We start from the raw sequence: 16,420 nt of genomic DNA, 5'->3' as shown, positions 1-16,420 counted from the left end.
AGTGAATTTATATTGTAGACCTATTCTTGCTCTACTCTCTTTCAGTAGATGGCTGAAAGGCTGAGAGGCTACAGACTTGGAGTCAAGGCCAGCTCTGTGGCTTACTAGCTGTCATGATCTTAGGCAACTTTGGGTTGCTAAGACTCACTTTTCTTATTGATAAAAAATGGGGTAGTGAATGATAGCACATACTATAGAGTGGTTGTGAGGATTAAAATAAAAAGGTCACCAAAAAGTCCCTAAGACAGTGGCTGATACAGATGTGACTCATTAGTTGCAACTCTGCTGCAGCTCTAAGGGTGGCTTTCCAGTTAGTATCCAGGAACTGGACACACACCAGCAGAGCACTGTGCACACACTAGACTAGGAGTGCAGAGGACTTGGGAGACCCTTGAAAGATATACTGGGGCATCATGGATCCCAGAGTTTATTTCAGACATGGAAAATGGACTAGGAAAAAATAAAATCTGCTCAATAGCTACTCATAGGGATCCAACCTGCCTAACTTTATCTCCTCTTACCAAACAACATCTGTATGCCACAATTCAGCATTTTTTGTGTCTCCTCAGCCTCTGTACACATTGTTTTCAATAGTTTGAGGTTCAGCTCAAATACCACTTCCTATGCAAAATCCAAACTATACTCAGGTTCTTTTATCCAGAGAGAATAGTTATCTTCAAGCAACGAACAATAAATGCTGGGCACAGTGGCTCATGTCTGTTATCCTAGTTGAGAAATGTAAGGATCGAGGTTCCAAGTCAGTCCAGGCAGACAAATCTGTAAGACTCTGATCTCCAATTAGCCAGCAAAGAAGCTAGAAGTGGCTCAAGTAGTAGAGGACCAGCTGAGAACAAGCAAGAGTATGAAGCCCTTAGTTCAAACCCCAGCACACACACAAACATATGTATATATACACATACAAAATGCTGTCAAAGTAGTATGTGTGTGTGTGTGTGTGTGTGTGTGTGTGTGTGTGTGTGTGTGTGTGTGTGTGTGTGTGTGTATGTATGTGTCATTTATACTGTTGGAGGGAATATAAATTAGTACAGCCACTATGGAAATCAGTATGGAGGTTCTTTCTAAAACAGTTTAAAATATTATATGATACTGCTAGACCATTTTTTGGCATATATACTTGAAGGCATGAAAATCAACACATAACAGAAACATCTACACATCTATGTTTATCACAGCACTATTTACAATAGCCAAGCTGTTGATAGGTGCCTATCAACAGATAACTAGATAAAAAAGTATCAAATTATCTATTTTTATCTCCATCTATATTTATAACTATCTAATCTATCTTATCTATCTTTCTATTTATCTAATATACACAGTGGCATTTTATCCAGCCATAATAAAATATAGAAATTATGTTACTTGCAGCAAAATGACTAGAAGTGGAGGTCATGTTAAGCAAAATAAGCCAGACTTAAAGATGCATGTTTTCTCTTATATGCAGATCTAAACACACATACAAGAGCAGGGAGACTATTTGAGAATAGGAAAGCAATGAGTGGGAGAAGCAGAGGGACAAGAGAAGGTAATTAGGGGTAAATGTAAAGTGAATTATTTACATGTATGAAAATTTAATGAAATCCATTAAATGTACAAAATACTTAAGATTGGTGAAGGGAAGAATTTTCTCTCTACTGTGACTTTCTTAGCTAAGTAAGCAGAGTATATGAGGCCCAATGTGTTTAATGAATGAAGGAACCTCTTAGACATTAGGAAATTTCAGGCTCACACCTGTAATCATTGTTACTCAGGAGGCTGAGATCTGAGGAACATGGTTTGAAGCTAACCCAACCAGGAAAGATTCTTATCTCAATTAACCACTAAAAAGCTAGAAATTGAGCTGTGGCTCAAGTGGTAGAGTGCTAGTCTTGAGCAAAACAAGCTTAGGGACGGTGCCCAGGCCCTGAGTCCAAGTCCAAAGACGGGCACCTCGTGCACACAATACACATACACACACAAATGATAAGGCTAAAATAAACTGACATGCAGCTATATCCTGCCTTTTGTTAGATTCCCAACTAAAACTACAAGGTTACCTTTCTCTTCCCAATTCATCCACCTAGAAAAATTCTTTTACCTTGAAATGTTTTCTTGCCCTTCCTATGCCTCAGTTATTACAGTGAAGATGCTGTAGGAAACAAATACACTAAAAACAGCCATTGCACTAACTTGCTATTGAAGAAATGGAAAATGACAGACAATGCCTTAAAAATGACAGTGAAAATGCAAAACAAAGTATTTTTCTGCACTATCCTCTATAGAGACAAGCAGAGCCTGGCAAAAAGACCACAGCTGTTAAATTCACACATCCTAGAATGGAAATCAGGCTCTACCATAATAGTTGAGGAAACTTGAACAAATAAGCTAATGTTTCTGAGGTATACTTTTTTTTCTTATTTTTAAGTATATGTATTATTCTACTGTATGTATCTCCCTAACACTTATGATCCTAAAAATTATAGGAAAATGGAGAGTTAATAATCACATCTAGTATTCTCAATTAGGACAGAAGATTTAAAAAATAGGCTTGAGAGGAGAAAATGAATTTCACTGTGAACATGCTGGGTCATTTGTAGCAAGTCCAGACAGATATGACTAGGAAGGTACTGAACACTGGAGAAACATCCAAGACTGGAGATTCAGTCAGGAGGCCTCTGGGGTACTGATAGAAGGGAGGAGATCACACAGGGAGAGTGACAAGTGACAAGTGACAAGGACAGAACCCCGGGGAATGTCAACATTGAAGGGAAAGGTGAGGGAAAGATGGGGGAAAGAAAAGCAAAGAACCTGAGATATAAGGGCCATTAGCCAAGGAATCAGGGATAATTAACAGTGTCAAGCATAGAAGAGCTGATCAATGAAATAGAAACTTATAAAATACCCTAGATGTGTCCATTTGAGATCTTACATTATCCTGAAAACATCATGGAGGAGAAGGGGAAGAAGTAGTCAGATTGTGAGGATTGAGGAGTAAGAGGGATATGGAACAGGCGTTGGGTATGTTCACAGACTGGGGGAAGGAGCTAAGAGGAGAGAGAAATAAAAGACACAAACAGAAGAAGGTATAATCAAGAACTTGAGGCAGTAGTAAGGCACAGGGAAATGGCAGGAGAGAGGGGACTGGTCTTGAACACTAGACAGGCAACTTCTCCTCCTCTACCTGTAAAAGGAGCATTTTGTTTAAACTTGTCCCATAGGTAAAAACTTTTCAGTCTCAATGAATGCATCTTCAAAGATTTTACCAAAAATTCTACTGCAGAACTGACCTTAAATGCCAGCCTTAATCTTAACATGAATCAACTGGGACTATATAAAAAGAACCACTTTCAACATTTCTGTGAATAATTAGTTAACAATTAGTTAAAAGAAGTCTTAGTCTCCTTGACTAGGGAGGACTTTAATAGTTAATTATTGCCAGGAAGCTATCAACATCATAATCTTGAGACATTCTTCAACATTAAAATAGGCATTATTAAATAATTCTACTCAACAAGTCTAATTTTATTAAAATAACAGAATTCTACAACTCACATCCTGGAGAAGCCAACAGAAACTAGTTCCTAAAACTAGCTACCAATGAGTGGTGATCACAATAGCTGTGATCCCAGAATTCAAGTAAAAGCTGAATATAGGTAGCTCAGAACTTTGGGATCACAATTTAGTGCTTATAAAAAGCTTAAGAAGATTTGAGGCTTTTGTCTGGAGAAAATGCTAGGTTTATCTGCAGGTACCCCACAGCTCACACAGATTCTAAAACATACTGGACTCCTATCCATATAAGAATAGATAACTAGTAAAATCAACAGAGTGACAACACTGGCTTTTAAGCAACTCGGAATATCTGTTTTTTTGTTTTTTGTTTTTTGGCTGGCATAGTTACGGTAAGAGCCTCATGCACTTAAGCCTGGCTTTGAACTCAATCCTCAGATCTCAGCCTCCTGAGTAGATAGGTTTACAGCACGAGCTACTGGCACTCAGCTTGGGTTCTTTTAAAGACTGTAATTTGCTACTTGTTAAACACCTATTTGAGGCACTGAATATTTGAGAAATCATGTACCTTCTGATTTTATTGGACTCTCCAAGTTCACTCTCCGTGCTATGCTAAAAAGCAGCCTAAACCACCAAAGTACTTGACCATGACTGGAGTATATTATCTTCATTAATGCATTTTATTTCTTTTTGCATGTTTATTACATGTTTCCCTAACAAAAGTTGTAAGAGTACATAAACTTCTGGTTTCTTCCCCAGGGGATGGAACCCTCCGCAATCAATCATAAAATCCTATCACATCATCTCTGTACTACTTCTTAAATGCATCTATTCCCCTTAATTCCCAATTTGGACACTCTTTACCTACTGGCTCAACTTGCCATCCCATTTCTTTTTCCTTTGGACCCATCCTACATATCATTACCACATTCACCTCAAAAAGTGGGCTACAATGAACTCTTACCCACTTAGGACTCTCAGTAGCTCCCCTACTGCTCACCAAGCAAACAACAAACTTCTGGGCCTAACGTTCTCAGCTCTCCATGACTAGGTTCCAGCTCCTTCCCAGGCTTCTCAGTTATTTCCCACATGCCAATCAAATCAGACCTTTCCTTATATACTGTGTCCCTGTCTCTCTGCTTAGAATAATTTAGTCCACCTTTCATTTATAAACTCCAAAATCCAATTCAATACTATTTCTGCTTTGAAATTGTCCCAGGGACACCTTGTCAAATGTGACATACACATACTACCTGCTATTATATTACAAGCTACTTAAAAGTAAAGAAAGGCCTTTGTTGATCTCCTTTTTCCCAAAGAGAACTGAATGCCTAAAAGAAATACTTGCTGAATGAATTGATCACATTTATATGAGGCCACCCAAATTGGTGCATATTTTACATCAGTTTCTCTTATTTCCTTTACATTCAAGTAAGAGGATAACTCACACAAGCAGACAGTAAAACACTTAAAAGTGAGATGTGCCTAACAGAAGGTTTAAGTAATACATACTTTTATCAACAAGACATTCAAGACATTCAACTCTTAGAGGCTGTTACCTAGTGACAAAGTCCATTCTAAGATTCTGTGATACATATGGTAAGCCTGGTGGCAACTAACACTGATCTAGCCCTCTGAAGATGTACCTAAAACATCAGAAAACATAATTAGATCCTAAACATAACCAATTCTTTGACGAAGAAATGAAATCATGCTAGTAATTAGTCTTCTATCTTCTAGAGTACAATTCATTTCAGAAGAGGAAAGTTTTCATTATGAAAAATTTCCTAATATCACCTTTCATATGCACAGTCCTTAGAAACGTATGGCTTCCACATGCATTATCTTATAAAGTTAATTAATTTATTTAACAAATGTTGATTGAATGTTTACTGGAGAGTGGTCACGATTCCCACTGGTGGAGATATAAGAAAACAAAAAACAAATATACCATATACAAATGTTAAGTACTATGAAGAAAATGAGGCACATTTGAGGTAATCGGCTATTTAGTTTTATTTAAGCTAGTCAGCGATGATCTTTACAACAGCTCTGTAAAATAGGTAGGATATCAATGTTTAGTATAATCTTCTAGATTGGTGACTGAACAGTTAAATGACACACCCAAGATCAGCTGGAATTAGATAGGAATGGGATCAGAAATAAGATTTTCCAATTCTTGGTCCAATGCTGGAGGTGTAAAAAAGGAATCTGACTTAGAAATGCTTAATTTCCTTTCCCGCTACCTAATCATGTTTGGCTAGTGAATAATAACCCTATGTATGTAATCATTCATCAAACACCCTGAAAACAGCCCACTTCTCACTGCCACATAAGCATTTGTTTTGATTTGATTTGCTAAATAAAGTTACCTGAAATACCCCTTTAATTTCTTGTATTGTTGAAAGAAACCTTAACTATAACATAAATCCAAGTTTTACAAATATGTAGTGTTAAATTTAAAACAGAAAGCAACATCTAGGTTGTGCTAAAGTAGGTAACAGAACAGATCATTAGTAATACCCCAAGTCATGCTGCACAGACATAAATCTCCCATTAACAGCCTGGCTCTGCTCTGTACACCTGGTGAAAGGGTACAAAAATAAGAATAGGAAGGAATGTCTGCCAGGACCTCATGGAACTGCGAGGGGGGGAATGGTGAGAGAGAGGAGAAACGAAGAGTAGCAGGAAGAAACAGAGAGAAAGAGAGACTGAGATTTGTGAGTTTTCATTTGAGGAAGTTGATGACACTAATCTTAGTGAGGTAAGGAGAAAACTGTGAAGACTGTTGGGAAATGAGGTACCCTATACTGAGTGAAACTTACAATAACCTTTTCTTCTGAGAAGAATTTAGGACCTAAATGCAATATAAAAGTTCAAAAGGAGTGGGAGGGGAAAACTGGGAGAGAGTGAAGGAAGGGGTAACATTGTCCAAAAAGAAATGGACTCATTATCTGACTTAGATAGCAGTAACCCCTCTGTATATCACCTTTACAATAACAAGAAAAAAAGAAAAAGAAAGTTCAGACAAGTCTGGTGCAGAAGCATCGTTAGGCCATAAGTTAAGGAAGTGACCATTAGGTTGGGCCTAGACAAATAGATAGAATTCTAAAAGGTGAAGTTAGAAGAACGCAGTACATTCCAAGAAGAGAGGGAGACCACAAAGTGAAGACACAGTAAGGAAACAGAAAGTAGTTTGCCACACCTAAAACGTAACAAGTGATAGGCAAAGGTATGAAATACAAGCTGAGAGCCAATGGCTCACAACAGTAATCCTAGCTAGTCAGGAGGCTGAGATATGAAGGATGAAAGTTCAAAGCCAGCATAGCAGAAAAGTCTGTAAGACTGTCTATGAAGGAACTGGCAAAAAGCAGGACTGGAAGCATGGCTCAAGTGCTAGTTGAGCAAGTTAGATGAGCAAGCAAATGCCAATACCATAAAAAAAAAAAAAAGATGTTGTAGCTGGGTACCAGTGGTCACGCCTATAATCCTAGCTACTCAGAAGGCTGAGATCTGATAATCTTGGTTCAAAGCCAGACTAGGCAGGAAAGTCTCTGAGACTCTTATCTCCAATTAACCACCAGAAAACTGGAAGTGGCACTGTGGCTCAAGTGGTAGAGCTCTCCCTTGAGCTGAAGGGCTCAGGGACAGCATCTAGGCGCAGAGTTCAAGCTCCATGACCAACAACAATAACAAAAAAAGATGTAGTGACAAAGGGTGAACAAATGCAGCAGTAATACTCACTAGACACTATACTGAAAATGAAATATACAATTTGGGGTAGGGAGTGTTGAGAAGGAAAAATTGGGAGAAAACTAGGAAAGAGCTAACACTGTTCAAAAAGAAATGTGCTCATTACTTGACTTATGTAACTATAACCCCTCTGTATATCACTGTTATAAAAGCAATAAAAAGTTAAAAAAAATTTAAAAGGTATGAAATACAATTAGGAAAACAAAGACACAGGTCCATTTTATTTATTTATTTATTTTGGGTCCAGTCGTGGAGCCTGAACTCTGGGCCTGGGTGCTGTCCCTCAGCTCTTCAGCTCAAGGCTAGCACTCTACCACTTGAGCCACAGCACCACTTCCGGCTTGCTTATGTGGTGCTGAGGAATCGAACCCAGGGCCTCATGAGTGCAAGGCAAGCACTCTACCACTGAGCCACCTTCCCAGCCCCCACAGGTCCATTTTATTGTGCTCATTGTAGATCATGAAATTGAAACACAGAAAATTTAAATGATTTGGCCCAGCTGAGACAAAGCTGAAGCTAAAACTAAGGTATTCTATTATACCATTCTGGGGAAAGACTGTGGTAAAAAGGAGATAATCCTCCTTTAAAAAGTAGTAGTAAGTAGAGGCATTAAACAGTCTCAAGAGTGCATGAGAACAATTTGCAACAACGTTTGTCTAGGGCTGCTAGATGACTGGGGATAACATGAACAGATTCCTCTTCCCTAGAAGCACAGCTCATTGCACTGGGCTCTTTAGAACCCACCTAAAGGAAGCTTAATAATCATAACAATTATTACAGATGCAAATGATGTTTTCTGTTTCCAATATTTGTCTGTCTAGCTTCAGAAGAACTCTGTCATTTGAGGATCAACTGAAGCTATTAAAAAATTTGAAGAAGCCAGGTGTGGTAGCTCACACCTGTAATCCTAGCTACTCAGGAGGCTGAGATCTGAGGATAGTGGTTTGAAGCCAAACCAGGAAGCCAAGTCCCTGTGAGACTGTTTATCTCCAATTAATGACCCAAAACTTGTAAGTGGCGCTGGGGTAGAAACTAGCCGTGAGCAGAAAGATGCTCAGGGACAGTGTCCAGGCCCTGAGTTCAACCCACAACTAAAAAAAAAAACCTAAAGTGGAAAACTAGAAAAATGTGATAGAGAATTAGAAGCATGAGTTCTAGTACTGGTTCTAGCACTAACAGTAGTGCTAGCTTTTGACAAACTGATTCACCTTATAAAATTTATAAAATGAAGAGACTAAACTAGATGATGTCTAATGCCATCAGATTATAATTTTCTATGACTCTAACTGGACTCCACTTTGCAGAAAAAGGTCTATATGATGAGTTGAAGGTAAATTGAACTTTAGAAAGCTATATAAATGGTGAATGTAGTAAGAATGTGCTACATCCATCCATCAATCCTGTAATTTGTACTTCTTGTTTATAAATCTTTCAACAGGGCACAACTATGAAATAAAAAGGACACAATGATCAATTCTAACAAGTGGGAAAAGGGGTACAAACCAGTTAGGAAGTAATTCTTTCAAACTAACCCTAGACTGTGAGTGAGTGTGTGTGTGTGTGTGTGTGTGTGTGTGTGTGTGTGTGTGTGTGTGTGTGTGTGTGTGTGTGTGTGTGTGTGTGTGTGTGTGTGTGTGTGTGTGTGTGTGTGTGTGTGTGTGTGTGTGTGTGTGTGTGTGTGTGTGTGACTGTGTCTCTCTATATTCATAGCTCAAGCTGGCTTTTAACTCATATCCCCTTGTGTGTGTGTGTGTGTGTGTGTGTGTGTGACTGTGTCTCTATATTCATAGCTCAAGCTGGCTTTTAACTCATATCCCCTTGCCTCTGTCTCCTGGGATTAGAGATATGTGTTACTAAGCCTAGCATTTTAATCTATAGACTTTCTTACTGCCTATTCAAGATAGTTACTAGAATTATATATGGCCACTTAAAATCCAGTAAGTTATTAATAAGCATTAGACAGTATATTCTATAGTAAAGAGAGAAATTCTGAGGAGTAGAAAAAAAGTCCTTGATTTGATTCATTAAAACAAGTTGTGGAAGGATGAAATGAATTGAGAATTGACATTGATAAGCTTTCATAGTATGACAGAAGATAGAACAAGGAACAAAATTAAGACTTAGGCTTAAGAAAACAGTGGGAAGAAAACTATGAACAAAGATGTTTAAGTAAAGTTCCTGAAAAAAAATGTATTTGCTTTGAGTATGCATACATAAAGAAATTCTGGAAGATACTGTTATCAGTGGGTACACGTGTAAGGAGAAAGTAGGCAGATGAAGGACAGGTATAAACGATGGACTTTACCAAACATCTTTTCAAACCATTTAAATGTTCCTTTGAAGCAAACATCTAACAAAAACTCAAAGGTGCTAGATAGATAGATAGATAGATAGTAATAAACAAACAAGCAAGTAAATAAGCAAGCCAGCCAAAGAAAGAGGCATTACAGCAGAATATCAAGAAGCCCAAAGAAAAGGAATATTTCTGAGATGTGAGTAAGGCAAGTCAGAGAGGATGATTCAGCCTGGGAAAGTCAATGTGAAACCAAGAAAGACCTCAGAAGCTTATGAGAGCTAAGCAGCACCAACAGAAAACAGAAAATGGGATACACAATTTTTACTGTCCTGGGTTCTTTAGGAATGAAACCTATTATGAAATTTTTACTATTAGAGAACTGGTTTTCTATTACCCCTACAAGAAAGAAAAGAAAAGAAGAAATTAGTTCCTATGACAGTCACAAAGATGAGTCAGAAAATGAGGCCTGAGGAAAAGGTAAATGATTCCACTAGTATCATTTAGTGGAAAAAAGAGATTGTATTTTGCCAAGAATTATTTAAGGCGAATCTTGAAAAACAAATGTAAAGGAATGTCCTGTTAAAGCCATTTCCACTCTTATGATTTTTTGATTTGTGGGTTAATTCCCAGTGTGCTTCTATGGAGGGGAGGCCTTCCTAATTTAGCCTAGCAAGACCTACTTAGTAAAATGTATTGCAATGCAGTGAGGTTCTGCAAGTACATATATGTATGTGTACATATACATTTAATATATGAAACAACGCATACACACATACACACATATACTTTGCTTTTTCTGCTCAATATTGGTGCTCTACAATTTGAACCATACCTCTGCTTCAGGCTTCTTGCTGGTAAAAGTATCTCATGCATTTTTCTGCTTGAGCTGGCTTTGAACTCTAATCCACAGATCTCAGCCTCCTGGGTAGCTTGGATTACAGGTGGCAGCCACCAGGGCCTGACTTAGCATATTATTGTTATTTTTTATTATTGTTGTTGTTATCTTATTATTTGGTACTCATCCTGGGGCTTGAATTCATGGTCTCAACATTGTCCCTAAGGTTTTTACTCAAGGCTAGCACTCTACTACTTGAGCTCCATTTACAGCTTTTTGGTAGTTAATTGGAGATTAGGATCTAAGGGACTTTCCTGCCAGGGCTGGCTTTGAGCCACAATCCTCAGATCTCAGTATTATAGGTGTAGTTATCAGCGCATCGCTATCATATTATTTTCAAACAATTGAAAATTTCCTCATTAAAAGAACTTTCAAGCAGGGCATTGGTGGCTCAGGAGGCTGAGAGCTGATGATTGCAGTTCAAAGCCAGCCCAGGTAAGAAAGTCCATAAGACTTTTTTTTTTTTTTGGCTATAGGCTTGAACTCTGGGCCTGGGTGCTATCCCTGAGCTCTTCAGCTCAAAGTGAGCGCTCTACCAATTGAGCCACAGTGAAACTTCTGGTATTCTGGTGGTTAATTGGAGTTCAAACCCCACAACCAAAATAATAATAATAATAATAATAATAATAATAATAATAACGACAATTATTTTAAAAAACATATCCTGTTTTATTTTATCATGTTTTAGTCCTTAAACTTATAAGATTTTGATTAATGGTTCCGCTACTAGGTATCTGTTGTGCATTGTAGTAGCCACTTTGTACAGAGAACATTTTAACTACTTTCTCTACAACTACAGCTAGATCTCTTATTTCTGCCCCGTTAGCAAGCCACAGAAGTTCAATTTTCTTCCAAAGCTGAAAGGCTAAAAAGCAATTTAGTTAAGGACAGTTTATAAGGGCAGAGACAATTAAGCTTTATATTTGTAAATATGTAATTAAATAAATCCATTCCCCTCCTTTCATCTGGAAAACCCTATCAGTCTAAGTCTTAAATAACAAGCTGACTGAGTAGTCCTTTAAAACAGTGTAGGATGTTAGTCCTCAAGACTTAATAGCTAATCATCCAGGATGCTTTGCTTCTGTATTTATACTTATTTCAGGAGAAAATCATAAGAAGAAAACTCTAAAACTTGGTCAATTTTTTTTAAAGTTTCAATCCATTAGCCAAATGAAGATTGCTTTTTCTTTTACCTATGCTCCCTGTCCACAGGAGTAGCAGAAGTTGGCTACAACAATTTATAGACAACTGCATTATCAAGACCAAAGGCCCGGAGTTCTCCTCCTTGGCCTAGTGTGTTTCATTCTATTCCTCTCATCACCAGCAATACTCTCATGTCACAGAGAAGACAAGAGTATGATCCCATCACCTCTACTATATTAACCACAGGCTCTGCTGAGACTCCATGGGTCTATACTGCCTAAGCTTTTTTGGACTCTAATAATAAATGATCTTTGTTTCATTTCTTTTTTGTTGCCTGCCTGCCTGCCTGCCTGTCCTCCCTCCCTCCCTCCCTCCTTCCCTTCACTTCCTTCCTTCCTTCCTTCCTTCCTTCCTTCCTTCCTTCCTTCCTTCCTTCCTTCCTTCCTTCCCTTCTCTTTCTTCTCTTCCTTTTTCTTTTTTTCCTGCAGTATTGAGGATACTAGGGTTGTCACATAGGCTAGATAAGCAGTAAGTACTGTACCCCTAGCCACTATTTCCAGCATCTATATTTTTCTTTTTGTGATCTGGTCTTGAGCCCAAACCAGAAATTGTATTAACAGACTTGACAAGCAGGAAGATCACAAATGACCCTTAGCAGTAAACAAATAGAAAACTTAACTCTGAAAAGCAGACCTGAAACAAAGGCTAGCTACTTCCCCACCTCTGGTACAGGCACCACTTCCCCCCTTTCCTGCAGCCTGCCAGGGAAGGGGCATTTGCAGCTGTGCCTCCTCCAACTCACTTTCTGCGTCAAATAGTATGGGTCAAAGTCCTCCAGGGGAACTGCAACCAGGCCTTGGGGAATGTCACCGTAGATGAAAGGCAAACTCTTCCCTGCTTCCAGATCACTGTTTGGCTTGGGCTTGCTGTCCTCATCATCTTCCCGATGACTGCCATCGGCCTTTGGTGGTTTCTTGAGCTTACTCTCAGCAATGCGCCTCTCAATGTTTGCCAGTGACTCAGGGGTAAAAGGCTTGAAACTATCAGGGCCTGGTGGTGCGAGCAGTTGCGCTGCCATCTTCTCATCCTGCAGCAGCTTCGTTAGTTATGCTGCATCCAGGACAGGTCAGCTCTGGAAGAAACAGCAACACAGGCAGCATTAATCAATCACTGCTCTAGAAAGAAGTCAGACTAAACCATCTTACTCTCAACCTTTATTCACAACCTTTGCAACATATATTTTCCTCCAGGACACAGCTCTTTTTTTCTTAGGCAATGTATACTATGAATATCCTAGGTGACATTCACAATTGCCCCTCAAGGGAATGACCAGTCATCGAGATGGAAAGATAGGAATCTCTTGGATTGCTAATATTTATCACATTTACTTAGATACAATTCACAGTGAGGAATCACATACATGAAGGAGATATGTTCCATATCCTCCAGGAAGGTCTATTTTAAACTAATAAGTCATGATTAATATTCTGATGGGGCATTTGCTTCCTTAGAAGTCCTTATACACTCAAGTCACTTTTCTCTTAAAAGTATCTCCATCCTCTTCCCCTCACCCTCACCCTGTGTACCAAAGAAAGTCTTCCTTTAAGGACAGCAGAATGGTATAGTCCCTCTTCTCAAATTTCACTTTCTGAAAACAAAATTAACTCTTTCAAATTTTGTAACCATAAAACATTCTCCTTATTTTCATCCTTTCATTTCAAGTTAGTTTTCAATTCACCATGTTGTGTAAAATCTACCCAGTATAAAAGCCCAGAAGCATCTTCAATGACCCAGCTCCTACTGAGGATAAACAAGAAACATGATTTTCCATGAGGAAGCCAGACACTGTTCTCAGTACCTCCTGCTTAGCAAAGAGAAAAGGCAAGTGGGAAGGGAATCCCAGAGAACTTCCTCTAATCCAGTAGCACTGCAGGCCCAACAAGGCAAGGCAAGCAGAGAAGTCTGCTGGAGGCTTCTGAGAAGGGCTCAACCAAGAGGGGAAGATGGGTGAGAATGGAATAACAAACCAATTCCCTTTCTTAAAAAGAAAAAACTACAGTAAGGCCATATGAGAACCAGTAATTTCTAAGAACCATATTTGAAAAGCCCATTGAAAAGCCTGCTTAAATTAATGCAGATCCTAGGATATTTCCATACAAACCTTGATATGGAGGGGCTCTGGCATCAAAGTAACAGTGTTCAGCTCTGGCCCCAAAAGACAGGACAGAGACTCAGGCTTTCCTGTCAGCTAACCTGCTACTCTCAGAGCCCCTTTCTTCCTTTAGTTCTGAAGCAACACAAGGATAACTCAGGAAAATTTTTAGAAGGCTAAAGATTGTTCTTTTCTCTGTTACCTAGCCCTCAGGGTCTACTTGAAGGCAAGCATCCACAGACTTAAGGTTTCTCAAGAGAATGGTAGTACAATAAACTCTAAGTAATTTTAGAGTTTGGTTCCTAGGGGCTCCTTTCATAAATCCTAGCCTTTTCTCTCTCAGGCTGGAAGCTACACTGCAGCTGGGGTGTCTATCTGCGGTTAAATAGCTCAATTACTTAGAGCAGAGGCCAATGGGTCCAGAGTCACATGCTTGTCCCCCACATACCAGCCAGCTTCAAATTGTACCAACACCCCACCCCCCTTCAGATGAAGGGATCAGAGAAATCATTTCCATGAGAGCTGAGCAGGGCTTCAGAGATGCAAGCCACTGTACAAGGTCCAGCCCATGCCATTTTGCAGATGAGGAAACTTGGGATCCTAAGAGACTGCAAAACTTATCCAAAGTCACAAGCCAGGATAAAAATAATAACTAACAACTTTCTAATACACACTTTTTTTTTACTATAACAAAGAATTAGTAACACATCCGGTTGTATCCTACCTCCTGCCAGTTCCCAATAGGAATTAGTCTGATTCATTAAGGAAGTTAAACAGAAATGCCATAGCTGAACTGATCTAACATTTTATTTACAATGTAGGATTCCTTTTTCCTTATTCCTTGGACCCTGTACTGCCCCAATATGTCCTTCCTCCTCCACAGAGCCTTCCCATCTTCCAACTCTACTAATTCCTCCCCTCCTGTACTCCTACAGCCTTTCACCATGAGCTTCACTGACATTGGTCACAGCCTATGATTCAAGCACTGTGCTTGCATTAACTCAAAACACCATGAACCCAAACACCATTTAGCATATGAAAAATAGAGTCTTAGAGAATTAATAGGGCTTCTTCAAAGTCACAAGACTAGAAAACAGCACAAGAAGGGCACTAAACACCTATAGTTGTTTGCTTTGACAACCAATGATGAAGGGTACTATATATACAGTATGAACTCCCAGAATTCCAAAACTCCTTTTGTGTCCTTTTCATAGAGAATAGAAACCCATGATGAGCCTATCTGGGACTCACACATCCACATTCATCCTCAACCCTAGGTCACTCTCTGTTCTTACTCAGAGGACAAAAAACACTGCAAGAATAAGTCGCTTATGATGCTGACAAATTCTTGTGATCTAATTGCAGGCAGCTGGGCTCTTCATAGCTGTCCTCAGCTAGGTCCTCTGCCTGCTCTCAGATTGTTTCCTCTTGCCTTCTCTAGGCCTGTATCCCCTCAACCTTTCCTTCTCTAAACATTTTCAATTATCTTTCCCTTCCTATACCTCTTCCCTGTATAGCTATATCCCCCACTCACTCTCTTCCTTTGACCTAAGTGACACTACATCGACCTGTTTTCTCCACAGCTGTGGTCTCCTCTCCTAACAGGCTCTTCTCCACACCAAATGCTTCCAGAATTCTGTTGTTCTCCCTCTCCCTCTCCCTCTCCCTCACTCCCTCTCCCTCTCTCTTACTCCCTCTCCCTCTCCTTCTCCCTCTCCCTCTCCCCCACCCTCTCTCTGGGTTTAAAACAATCTGTATATGTGTAACTCTAATACTTCCATCCTGACTAAGATGAGTTTTGCAGTCGTCTTTAGGGCACTAGCTACCATTTCAAATTTTAAAAGCACTTAAAATAACTCTCACTTTCCAGATGGATCCCCCTTCCTGAATTTCATTTCTGGTACCAAGACCATCAGTTCTCTGGTCACTTGGCACAAATTCTGAATTATTGCTACCTAGTTCTCCCTTGCTACCCACAACCAGCAGTCCCTAGGATCCCCAATGCCTCCAATAGAGCTTCTATTTTCAAGTGTCATCCTAAGGAAAATTTACATTAACAAAATTAGCCATTTTAAAGTGAACTTTTCAATAGCATTTAGGACATTCACAGCCAGTACTGCTGTCTAGTTCCAAACACTTTTACCACTCCAAAATAAAACTCCTTACCCATTAAATTGTTACATTTCTTTCTATCCCAGACCCCCAGCTCCTGGTAACCCTCTTCTATTCTGGATATTTTATATAGATGGAATCAGACAATACATTCACTTAGCAGGATAGTTTCAGGGTGTATTCACAATGGAGTATATTTCAGCACTTTCTTTTTCTTCTTTTGGTCAGTTACGGGGCTTAAACTTATTAGGGCCTGGGAGCTGTCCCTGAACTCTTTTGATAGAGGCTAGCCCTCTATCAATTTGAGCCATAGTTCTACTTCCAGTTTGGGGGTAGTTAATTGGAGATAAGTCTCACGGACTTTCCTGCTCCAGCTGGCTTTGAACCACGATCCTCAGATCTCAACCTCCTAAGTCGCCACCAGCACCTAGCTACTTCATTCCTTTCTATAAATAAACAATGTTTCAATTTATAAGTATATATCACGAGTACATATTCATTCATCCATTGATGTATGTACTGGCTATTATGAAATGTATGTGCCCAGGTACTTGATTCA

The 16,420-nt window shown here is 39.3% G+C and overlaps 1 protein-coding gene across 3 annotated transcripts in view; it reads right to left on the bottom strand.

The window, feature by feature from the left end:
* Positions 1-16,420, bottom strand: part of Scn8a (sodium voltage-gated channel alpha subunit 8) — a 190,913-nt gene that overhangs the window by 114,272 nt on the left and 60,221 nt on the right. For all 3 annotated transcript variants that reach the window (XM_070041359.1, XM_070041368.1, XM_070041351.1), the window contains exon 2: positions 12,400-12,729. In XM_070041359.1, coding sequence (XP_069897460.1) covers positions 12,400-12,675 — 276 coding nt within the window. In that variant the 5' untranslated portion in view covers positions 12,676-12,729. The remainder of the gene's footprint in view (positions 1-12,399; positions 12,730-16,420) is intronic.

This window comes from Dipodomys merriami, unplaced genomic scaffold, assembly GCF_024711535.1.
Source record: "Dipodomys merriami isolate MVZ:Mamm:240054 unplaced genomic scaffold, mDipMer1.0.p SCAF_10, whole genome shotgun sequence".
Classification (NCBI taxonomy): Eukaryota; Metazoa; Chordata; class Mammalia; order Rodentia; family Heteromyidae; genus Dipodomys; species Dipodomys merriami.
The sequence above is the reverse complement of the archived record's forward strand: the minus strand, read 5'-3'. Positions and strand labels throughout refer to the sequence as shown.